The sequence below is a fragment of the Tachysurus fulvidraco genome, chromosome 26 (genome assembly GCF_022655615.1).
Source record: "Tachysurus fulvidraco isolate hzauxx_2018 chromosome 26, HZAU_PFXX_2.0, whole genome shotgun sequence".
Taxonomy (NCBI): Eukaryota; Metazoa; Chordata; class Actinopteri; order Siluriformes; family Bagridae; genus Tachysurus; species Tachysurus fulvidraco.
In genome coordinates this window covers 10895663-10908432 of record NC_062543.1, presented here as the reverse complement: position 1 = coordinate 10908432, position 12770 = coordinate 10895663, and the positions used below count along the sequence as shown (strand labels likewise).

Below are 12770 nucleotides of genomic sequence, written 5' to 3'. Positions count from 1 at the left end.
TTTTGACCTTGTCGAGATATTTAGCTTTAGCTTTTAGCTTTTTTTTTTTAAACAAAACTGCAGGTTTTACTGAAAAAGTTACCAAAGAAAACCCTACTATCGTTTTGTTATTTTTAGCTTACTTTCCATGCACAGAATTTACTGCGTATATTTCAGTAAATTTGCACTTTATCCTACTTTAAGTCTGTCACACCGTTGTGCTACAGATCTGCATTCGTATATGTATTTTCATATTTTCTAGATATACTTTTTCTCTTTTCCTTCCTGTGTGCGGTTGTGTACGTGACAAAATTTGTATTAACAATTTTTGTATGGAAGTATGGTGTGTGTGTGTGTGTGCGCGCGTGTGTGTGCATGTATGTGCGTATGCGTGCGTGCGTGTGTGTGTTCATTTTCCTCATGAAGGCATGTTCTAGTGACCTTCATCTGCCATTTTATACTGAATCCCAATTCTCTATATACAGTCAAGCCTGTACAGGTGGAATAAATTAGGTGTGTGTGTGCGTGTGTGCGTGTGTGTGTGTGTGTGTGTGTGTGTGTGTGTGTGTGTGTGTGCTACCTGTTTGCCAAGCTTGGGCATCTTTCACATCTTCATTTTTGTCTTCCTTCACTCATTCGTCCCGCAGTTTGAACGAGTGGCTTCACTTTTGAAATGTTCTTTAAAACGATCGGAATCTTTTCAGAAATTTGGAAATGCCTCGAAACAAGAAGGAGGCAAAATGTCAGTGTTGCATTCTCATCATTTATAGGATTTTTTTTTGCATTATGCCGACTAAGCAAATTTACTTATTATTATTTAATTATTTTTTTTTTTTTTAGCTTTGATGGCTCCACTTTAATATAAATACCAAAACGATGTATTTTCAAAACGCATGCCTATATATATATATATATATATATATATATATATATATATATATATATATATATATATATATATAAATTAGTCTAGAAATTTAAATTAGAAATTTCAAAAACTGCTTGAAGGCTTCAATGTGTTGTGTGTTCTGAGATGCTTTTCTGCTCCACGCGGCTGTACAGAGTAGTTCCAGAGAGGCCAGATGATCTACTTGGGCCTCTCTCATGAACAAAGGGTTTTACACACATGATGTTATCTTTTTTTTTTTAACCTCCTTTTGTGTAAACTCTAGAGCTTTTTACAGTATGTTGTGAAAGTCCCCGAGATAAGTGTATAGCCATCATTGTGCTATTAAAACTATAATAACTATAATAGGAAAAAAAAAGTTTCACTGAAGCTTTGTGGGTAATCGAAATTTATTTTCTTCTCCTCATGGTATTCTGGGCAACTGATAATGGCTTTGTTATATTTCTTGATAACAGGATTTCATTTTTCTTGATAAAACTCCCACACACTTCGTGTACATTCTTTATTGTGTTACGGCTCAATGCAGTTGATATTCTGAGCTTGTTTTCTTTGTAATGAGCTTTTTGTTGAGCGGTCTGGTACTTCAAGATGACCAAATAACTGATAGAGCTGAAATACAATAGGAGGAGGCAGAACACACACACACCCACACCCACACCCACACACACACACACACACACACACACACAAATGTGGTCAGACCATACCAGGAAGTCGATCAGTGTCAGTACTGATGTAAGTTCTCACTTCTTTTCTGTATATAAAACTGTGAAGCCTCAAGTTCTGTTTGTATATCACTCTCATAGCTTTCTATCACAGCTGTAGATCATTTATTAAGATAAGTAAAGATAAGATAAGATAAGATAAGATATACCTTTATTTGTACCACAATGGGGAAATTTCTCTGTTACAGCAGCAAAGAGAAAGAAATGCAAATATATATCTATATATTTCTATATCACAAATTATTCCACTCAGTTTAATTACACACTGAACTGCATCCTGCTGCTTAAGTTTTTGCTTAAATGTGTAAAATTTGTAAAATGGTTGTAGAAAGGACATTATTTACATTTACATTATTCAGTGTCTACTGTCCCTAACTGTGTCTACAGTTGAGGATGAGGTTCCTCTCAAGGTTTCTTCCTCATATCATTTCAAGGTAGAAATTCAAGACCACAGTTTACATAGAAGGATGGGGGGGGGGGGGGGTTGGGGGCTTGGATAAAAGCGTCTACCAAATGCAGTAAATGTAAATGGTTCTGTGCACGAAAATGACTCGAAAATGCCATGAAAGAGGTCAAAGTAATAGAGCTGCACTGGTTCAAGTAGCCTGGAAAGCTACTTTAGCTGAAACAAGTTTATTTAACGCTAATGAGCTGAAAAACATCTCAGAAAACATATGGAAATTTGAGCATTTGACAATTTTATACGTATATTCTAGCTCAAGTTCCACTGAAAGACCACCAACAACAGAAGTTGCTATTAATATGAGCTTAAATTATAAATGTTATTAATAAATATATTAGTTTCAATTTTATACATCTCTACAGTATCAGAAAGCACTTTTACTCTAGTACTATTACTTTTATTCTAGATACTAGAATTCCCTGGAGTTGTGGGATTGAGAATATTTCTGGTTTTATTATCTGTTTTATTTATAATTATTATTAACACAGAGACTTTTTTTTTCAGGAGCTTGGGATTTTCTCCCACTATCTTACATACAGTACAATATGTATATAGTATTTAATACTTTTGCCGTATTGCTGTATAGTTAAACATAACCCATTTATTTTCTGGCTACATTTGAACATTGAGAACATAAAACTCTCTTTCTTTCTTTTATAATTTTTCTCCAAGTTAAACTTTTTAACATTTTGATTACACAGTCTTTGAGGTTACGTTGGAACATAATGATGGCTTTTAAAACTCAGCAGACTTTCTTTAAAGTACGTATACATGTGTTTGCGTTTTTGTACGTGTTTTTTACGTGTGTGTACGTGTGTGTACGTGTGTGTGTGTGTGTGTGTGTGTGTGTGTGTGTGTGTGTGTGTGTGTGTGTGTGTGTGCGCTTTACTGGCACAGAAGGAAAGAAGCACAACATGAACCAGCTTTGGTACACTATCTTAAATATTTACCAGAGTGAAACAGAACCTAGAGTACACACTGAGACAGACAGGTGCAAGTAGGAATAAAGAGGAAATTGGTTTAATTTATGTAAATAAAGAAGGCTAATGGTTAAAGAATTCATATTTCAGTGAAAAAAGGTCAAGAGCAAACACTGTGTTGGTGTTTCTATAAACTTTCTATAAACTCGCTATAAGTTACTTTTGATTCGAATTTTGAATATATTTAATTTTTTAACCTTTTTATGCTTATTTACTTATTTAGCGAGTAAATAAACGATGAAAAGCGCTCTTCATTCACATTCTGCCTAAATCAGACCTGCCTTATCCATCCTGATCACCTCCTTCTGGTTGCAGTCTTCATCACTCAGAGGATGCGTGCTGCATAACGTTCATCTTAATTACGCTTAAATATAAACTAGAACCGTTATTTAAAAGTCATAAACTTGAAAGAATTAACATCAATCTAAAGATATGAAACAGCGGGACAAACTAAACCTAGCCCAATCTGGCAACCTTGTTTTTAACCAATTTCCCATTTAGAATGAATATAAGCATCAGCTTATTCCTGTCACTTATTATTAATACTATTGTTATTAACTTAATGAAGTGGAACTTTATGAAGATGAACATGTTGAACGGCTCATACAAGAAATAACAGCAGGGTCCTCGCTAAGAATGGTGCATCACATCAATCACTCTGTGGGTGTTTGTTTAGATTATATATGATCAAGCATTGAGTTTTCTCTGAGGGATGACATTAGATTTTGGCTTCTGTTTTGGGTTGCATTTGCGTTACGTTTTATTGGATATCTCAGGGATCTGATCCAAATCCGTACCCACAAATCTAGTTTGCGGCCCTCTCCAAAAACTAGCACAACATCTTATTTCTTTAGAAAGTGCCTATTAGTGGTCTTCCTGTTACACATGGGTTCTCCGTAAAACTTTTTGCAACCACGGGACTTCTTAAGTGTGTAAAATTCTATGGAATTTCTGAAATCCAGGAATCAATAGCTGACATGCCTGTTTAGAGAGAGAGAGAGAGAGAGAGAGAGAGAGAGAGAGAGAGAGAGAGAGAGAGAGAGAGAGAGAGAGAGAGAGAGAGAGAGAGAGAGAGAGAGAGAGAGAGAGAGAGAGAGAGAGAGAGAGAGAGAGATAGAGAGAGAGAGAGAGAGAGAGAGAGAGAGAGAGAGATTGGGGTTTGGATAAAATAAATTAAAGTGACCAGAGGATCAAAATTCTATAATAAATATAACAACTTATATATGATAAAGAGGGGGGGCACGGTGGCTTAGTGGTTAGCACGTTCGCCTCACACCTCCAGGGTTGGGGGTTCGATTCCCGTCTCCGCCTTGTGTGTGTGGAGTTTGCATGTTCTCCCCGTGCCTCGGGGGGTTGATTGGCATCTCTGGAAAAAATTGTCCATAGTGTGTGAGTGAATGAGAGTGTGTGTGCCCTGTGATGGGTTGGCATTCCGTCCAGGGTGTATCCTGCCTTGATACCCGATGACGTCTGAGATAGGCACAGGCTCCCCGTGACCGGAGAAGTTCAGATAAAGCGGTAGAAAAATTAATGAATGAATATGTGATAAAGAAAGGTTGTGGTTTCCATTGTAACCAAATACAAATTGCAAACCCTTTGGCTGTGCATCATGGACCCCTGACAGGTCCCTAAAACCCCCACAGAGAACCACATCTCTAACGAAACTGGAATGTTCAGTACTTAAAGGCACGATGCTTGTGTGCATACTCGGTGTATTCATTTATCCAAATCCAAGAATCCTCTTCAAAGTCTAGAGCATAGGTCTGTGAACAGACAGAGCTCGTCAAATAAGGTATATCCATAACTGGGGAATGTCAAAAACAGGAAAACATGGAAACATGTGACAGATGCACACAATCAGGTAACAAACCAATGATGGAACAGAGAGTTGAAACAGAACCAAAGGTTTATGAGAACCATGATGTAAAGAAAGGGACACTTTTTAATATTTGTCATATATAATCAGTGCGTATTGATTATACATCATATAATATCATATAATAACGGAGAAGAAAGAGCTAAATCTTCTCCCAAATTAAACTATTAAGTTTAGTGAGAAAGTAAGATATTAGTTTCCTGCCGTTACCATGGCTCTTGATCTTCTCCTGGATTTACTCGAGAGAACAGCAGATCTCTCCATAAATCTTTCAAATAACTTTCTTTATCTTCTTTTTCAAGACAGACATGCGATGCCCACGTCTTTTATAAGGTTTTGTTGATAAGGTGTTACGGGCAGCCTGAGGGGGGCTGAATGAAATAAATCCTACAGCTTCATGCCTTGATTGATTCGGCGCCTCAGTTACTTAGTTTCTGAGCGAATGCCCGAGAGACGAATAAATAAACCTTCTTCCATGTAGAAGGAAAAGTTTCATATCCTGCTGTCATCCAGACATGTTGTGATTGATGGCGGTTTGGATGGAGCCTAAACCCGCCTTTTTTTCCTTTGCTCATAAGGAATACCTGTTGGGTGATTCCTGTCATCTTCCTGTCTGTTGCGTCCGGATCCGGAAAACTGTTGGAAACGGATGCTTTCAGGAACTCTATGTGTCTTTCAAAAGGAAGGCTCCATCTCCCGTAAGACCAAGAGAACAGGGATCCATCCAGCAGACCCCAGTTTTCCAGACACTCTTGTTGTCTTCTGCCTGGTTTCATGGAAGCCAATGGGAAACAAGAACACACACACATACACACATACACACACACACACACACAAATTAGTTTGTAGTCTTAGGCTTCAGTGGTTGAATGATGGGTCCTGTCTCAGGGGTATCATCTAAGATGAAGGAAGAAATAAGAAAGGAGGAAGGACAGGAAATCAGAAACAAGCCTGTGAAGGAAAAATGACAGGTTTATAAGGAAAATGGAAAAACAGGCTGTAGACAGAGAAAGATGTGCCTTCATGACATTCTGATTTTTCCCAGAAGGCTTGTGTCGACTTCCTATTATGTTCGATAACCCGACGTTCTCTCGTTTTTTTTCTTCTTGTGTGTCTCACATTTAGCTTTTGGAGTGTACCAAAGTGTCTCCTGTCCCTATAGAGTCCTCGATATTACTATCATCCACTATTACACTGTTACACCGAAGTTACATCCTGGATTCTTCTTCTTCTATTTGTATTCATGTATTATGTAAGATTTGTTGACTTTTCTTTTTTCCACTATACCGTATATTCATTGATATTGACACACATTTCCCTGTCACAGATTCCCACTTTGCATCGTACTTTCCCGTGTACTTGTTTTTACTTTTGTTTCGGTTTTTGCTTTTATTCTCTGCCCCCTGATCCATTTATCGGTGTGTTTCATCATCGGTTGTTCAAAGAAACTCCCAAGTTTATGACCGTCAGCTATTACGGACTATCGAAGTTACTTCCTGGATTCTAATCAACAACATTGTGGTGTTTCATATTTTCTATATAAGTGTATTCTTACTCTTACACTACACACAGTGGTTTGCTCAATCTTACAAAGCATAGACACTGAAAGTACGGACACGCCTTTAAAATGCTAAATAAACACCACTGTATCAACAGGTCCGCATAATTTCTTAACCTGTTTAAGTGGAAGTGTGTGCTAGTTGTTACTTTAGAAGGTAATGCAAATGCTAATGCGAGATGGTCAGGTGTTAGTGTTACACAGATGAAACCACACATTTGGTGCGCTATGACTGATACCCATAATTCAGTGCAACAGTGTATTTTGACCTCTACAACAAACAGGGTGTGATATTGGACACATTTCTGCATGGCATGAATTAAAGGCTTACATTTTGCATTACTTAACACAACTCGCATTAACGCGACTTCACACTAATTACACCACATTCTATACGCTGCTCAGGTTGTGTTAACGTGACAGGACGGTGTGCTGCTCCTATTCCTGTCTCTGTAATTATCTATTGCTGGCATTTTTTTTGAGCTAAACCTATATCCTGGTGCAATACATACATAGTGCGTACTGTAGAAATATCTCAAAGGATCACAAAATTAAATAAATAAATAAATAAATAAATGAGCAAGTAAGTAAGTAAGTAAATAAATAAATAAAGTTTGCACGTTTACTTCTGACTGTTACATCTGTTATTAAGCATTGACACTAGAGGCTACTATCAAAATTGCTAAGAAAATGCTTTTCACATGAAAAGTTTTTTATAAAACCGTTTGTCGGTTATGATGTTGCTATAGAAACAGTAACCTATCAGGATGAGCGTATTAATAGCAATGAATTCCACACTGCTTTGGTGGTTGAAGTCATTTACATTAAATATTTAATTATGGATTAACATGCTTTTGATATATCTCCACTCTTAGAGCCGCTTCTTGAAAATTACATGTTCAAATTTAGCACTGTTCTTCATCAAGATCCAGTTTCTGTATGCTCTTAGCTCTTCTGTCTCACCCAAGAATTATGTGCTGCTGGAATCATAAATAGTTCATTAGAGCTGAAAAGGTATAACGGGTCAAAAACTACACATGAAACCTTTTTTTCCCACAAATTTAACTGACAATACTGCTACTACTATTACTACTACTACTACTACTACTACTACTAATAATAATAATAATAATAATAATAATAATAACATTTCAGAAAACTTCCAGGCTTCATAAAAAAATCTTATTATATTATTATACTGTATATTATGATATATTATATAATTTTCCCATTTAATTAGTTTCTTATATAATGTCTATATAAATATATACATTAATATTTTCATCAGTATTAATATTGTGGACAGGGTATGTTTTTCCACTGGTGTTGTATTGTATAGATACGTTGTACGGTGAAATGTCTTTTCTCTTGTCTGTGTGACATTTACATCTTTTTCTCTGTCTCTCTGCTTCTTTCTATCTCACACTCAGATCTCATCTGATGCCAAGACTGAAAGAATCGCGCTCTCACGAGTCGTTGCTCAGTCCCAGCAGTGCAGTGGAAGCTTTGGACCTCAGCATGGAGGAGGAGGTCCTAATTAAACCCGTACACAGCTCCATCCTGGGTCAGGATTACTGCTTCGAGGTACGCACACAAAGTTCGCACACAAAGTACACACACAAAGACCTACATTCACATTCACATACATTTGCATCTTTTGTATTTGCACATCAACCCTCCAGGATTTTAAAAGGTAACACAAAACTCCACAATATTTGGCGAAGCAGGCAATTTTTCAGACTCTTCCACAAATTTGGGACAAATGTGTCATCACTGGTAGGAGTTTAAAAAAAAAAAAAAAAAAAAGATTTTTTTCACATTTGATAAAAATGCCACAACAAAATTAAGCATTTTTGCCTGCAACAATATAAAAAAAAATCCTAATTTTTATGACACGAACAGTGGATAAAGCATTTTCACAAAATTTGAAATGTAAAAATTCTGTAATTATTCATAAAACAGACAGCAATATTGGTATCGGAAGCATTTTAAAGTGTTGAGGCAAATTACAAGCTGAATATGTAGCTAAACCTTTGTGGCTTAAGGCTTTAATACAAAAAAAAGACAGTTTATTTTAATCTCATTTTTGCTTGCAATGTGTTACATAATGTGTTTATACTGTATATATACTGTGAGCCATAATGAGACAGAATTATACAGAGTCTTTTGCGATAAAATTCAAGCATGCTGAATTTATACACAATCATTCCAATGTAGTTCACAATATTAAAATAAAACTGCATAACAGCATCTAATAATAATAATAATAATAATAATAATAATAATAATAATAATAATAATAAAAAGGACTGATATCTGTCATCTAATTCTACCTTTTAGGTGAGCACCTCAACAGGAAGTAAGTGTTTCTCATGTCGCTCGGCTGCCGAGAGGGACAAATGGATGGAGAACCTCAGACGAGCCGTTCACCCAAACAAGGTAGTTACTCGCATGGCTTCTCACAATAAGTATAGAGCAATGCTCTTACTCTGACACTCATTTGGAGAAACAGAAACATAATGTGTGTTTTTTTTTTTGTTTTTTTCCCCAGATACCATAAAAGACAATTTTATAAAAAAAAATCTTTTATTCCTGTTAAAATAAAAAAATGACCATGTCTGTCAATTGCACACATGCACCCTAATAAGCTGATTAATTTTTACTGTATTTATATAAAACATTTAGAAACTTGGATACAAGCCAACAACCGTTACAAGCAGATTTATTTATTTTTGATTAATGAGATCATGACTGTTTGAAAGTACAAGGCTATTTCAGTGGGAACAATTAGTCTATGGTGAAATGATGGTTGTTATGTAACACCTGAAACCCAGATTGCAAAATTCATCCCCACCCTGTACATGCATTTTTATTTCGTTGCTTGCGGGTATTTCTTTCCTACATGCAAGTAAAAACAGATACAAAGAGACTTTTTTTTTTTTGCAATAATTACAGCGATCGAGTTTGAACTTCAACTTCAGGTTTACTATTTAAATTCCATGCTGAATTCAACACCGACATTTCATGTGGTTAAATGACGGTTAAATATTAATCAGCTGTATGACAAATGTACCAGGGGCAATATAAATAGTCCTGACATGAAGCCTGCATATCCTGGAACGACTTATATTTCGAGCAGCTTTTCTCACCATTGGAATGACTTTAACTACTAAATGATGTCATTAGGTATTTATGCTGTATTTCCTTGTGATATAAAACAGAAAGCATCTAATTGCCATGCAGTGATGAGACAGAAGCTACCTGCATTTAAGTGCTAAAGTCAGCCTTCTACCTGTTTCTGCATTAGCAGTGGTTTTACGTAAATGGTATAATTACACATTTTTTTGTTTGTTTATTGTTCAGGGCTCTATATATATATATATATATATATATATATACGTCCAAACGATAGTCCAACATCTCAACCAACATTGCAGACCATTTGTGTCACTAACAACTGTATTTCTGACTGTTCATTGGAGAATTTTAACTTTCTTTAATGATGCCAAGGACACGGTGGCTTAGTGGTTAGCATGTTCGCCTCACACCTCCAGGGTTGGGGGTTCGATTCCTGCCTCTGCCTTGTGTGTGTGTAGTTTGCATGTTCTCCCCGTGCCTCGGGGGTTTCCTCCGGGTACTCCGGTTTCCTCCTCCGGTCCAAAGACATGGTAGGTTGATTGGCATCTCTGGAAAATTGTCAGTAGTGTTTGAGTGTGTGAGTGAATGAGAGTGTGTGTGCCCTGTGAAGGGTTGGCACTCCGTTCAGGGTGTATTCTGCCTTGATGCCCGATGACGCCTGAGATAGGCACAGGCTCCCCGTGACCCGAGAAGTTCGGATAAGCGGTAGAAAATGAATGAATAAATGAATGAATGAATAATGATGCCAAATGCATGCACTTTTTCCATATTATAAATCATTTTAATATAACTGAAAATATGTGTTGGCTTGAAGCCAGATTAAACTCACATTCAGTGATTCCAGCAGTATGGTTTTAGTTTTAACTTTCAGTGTACTCTAAATGATCTTCCAATCAACCCAGAGACTTAACCATTTGAGTCACTGCCCTTCTACTGCCCCAGCTCAATAACTCTCCAACTGGTGTACAGTATTATCACACTCCTAGTAAATAATACATTTGACCAACTTCTGGTACCTTTGAAGATCCCAATCCCATTCCACAATCACACTGAGAAGAAATCTCTCTAAAATGCTGCCTAACAGAGTAACAGCCACCTGTAATATTGATACTATATCAAAGAAATATAGTAATATTAAATAAAGTTAAATATTACAGTATTCCATGTACCTTCAGTCCTGCATCTGTGGTCCCCTGACCTCAATCTGTCTTTGTTCTTGTTTCCAGGACAACAGCCGACGGGTAGAGAACACCCTTCGACTGTGGGTGATTGAAGCCAAAGACCTTCCGGCCAAGAAGAAGTACTTCTGTGAGCTGTGTCTGGATGATGCCCTTTATGCCCGCACTTCCTGCAAGCTGAAAGCAGACAATGTCTTCTGGGGAGAGCATTTTGAGTTCACCAACCTGCCTGCTGTCCAAAACATCACTGTACACCTCTACAGGGACTCAGACAAGAAGAAGAAAAAAGATAAAAACAACTACGTGGGACTGGTTAGCATCCCAGTAGAAAGTGTGACAAGTAGGCAACTTGTCGAGAAGTGGTACCCTGTTAGCACACCAAACCCAGGGAAAGGCAAGACTGCAGGACCTATGATCCGGGTAAAGACCCGCTACCAAAGCATGAATATCCTTCCAATGGAGATGTATAAGGAATTTGCTGAATACATTACCAACAACTATATGCTGCTCTGCTCTGTGTTGGAACCAGCCATCAGTGTCAAGAACAAAGAGGAGATGGCTTGTGCCCTGGTACACATACTGCAAAGCACTGGGAAAGCCAAGGTAAATATAAATAAATAAAAATGTTGTGTGATTTTGTTTTCAGCTTCAAAATTCTGCTACATTAGTATACAATGATTGGCTACATTAAATGATTTTATAGTACACTAATGCCCCTTTTCCACCGAGGCAGTTCGAGTGCTGGTTCGGAGCCAGAGCCTAATTTAGAACCAGTTCTTTCTGTTTCGACCGCCAAAGCACCAGCTGTGTACCAGGAAAAGTGGTTCTTATGTTGCACCAAAATGTTGCCGGTCTAGACTTAAGAACCGCTTGGGGCGGGAGTTGGGGGCGGGGCTACTGTTAGCACATTTGATAATGTACCTTAAGTATCTTAAGTATACTAATGTTTAATACACTTTTACTTTACGTTGATAATATGATACATTATCAGCACACATGATAGTAGGTAGCTACATGCTAAGGCTAATTTTTTTTCTGTGTTAACGATAAAATACCGCTATGTACTTTATCGATTACAACCTCCGTTTATACAGATTACATGGAGCTGCACGTACACGTTTTATTCGCCGTGTTTGGATGCCGATGTAGGTTAGCAAAGCCATGAGCATTAACAGTAAAGCAACATCTGCCATTGTTGTTGTGTTTGTGTTTGCTGCTGCTGCGCTAACGTTGCTGGGACACGTGACACGTATACAGTGACGTCACACTCGACGCTGTGACGGCTCTCTAGCCGGTGGAAAGGCAAACCGGTTCTTAGAAGGTTCGCCAGTGGAACCAACTTTGAACCAGCACTAGCACTAGCTCTGAACCAGCACCCGGTTCTTTCTGGTGGAAAAGAGGTATTAGTGGTCTATTTCCTCTGTGGTAACTAAAAGGTTTGAGATCACTCTTGATCTTCACATGTTGCCCATGTCTATATGGATTTCTTCTGTGTATGATGGTTTTATCCTACCGCTTAAAAAAAATATGGTGGGCAGGGTAGCTTCTCTAAACTACCTCATGTGTGATTGAGTATAGGCATTGCACACATTTTAACCCAGTCACCCCCTGTCTAGGTGTATCCCTGCCTTGCTCTGAGTATTCCTGGGATAGATCCTGGATCCACCACAACACAAAATAAGATAAAGTGCTTATGCAAGAGACATTAAGAATTTTGTTTACAGTGGATTTTGGTATGTTAAGAAATAAGATATTACAAACCTGGTTTCCAAAGTCTATTGTATCATTGTGTTAGTGTCTTTACTATGTTGTTTCCCTAACCCTGTTAAATTATTGGTCCATTACATGCCTGTCCCATGTCGGCTCCGGCTAGATCTGTATCAGTCAGAGACCCCGAGGCAGACCTTGGACCCGCTGCAGAGATTATATCTCACAGTTGACTCGGTAACATCTGGGGCTGCCTATG

General features: G+C 37.7%; 1 protein-coding gene across 10 annotated transcripts in view; it reads left to right on the top strand.

The window, feature by feature from the left end:
- dab2ipb (DAB2 interacting protein b) overlaps positions 1 to 12770 on the top strand; it is a 140303-nt gene that overhangs the window by 98824 nt on the left and 28709 nt on the right. For all 10 annotated transcript variants that reach the window (XM_047809052.1, XM_027178737.2, XM_047809051.1 and 7 more), the window contains 3 exons: positions 7919 to 8072; positions 8829 to 8927; positions 10853 to 11407. In XM_047809052.1, coding sequence (XP_047665008.1) covers positions 7919 to 8072; positions 8829 to 8927; positions 10853 to 11407 — 808 coding nt within the window. The remainder of the gene's footprint in view (positions 1 to 7918; positions 8073 to 8828; positions 8928 to 10852; positions 11408 to 12770) is intronic.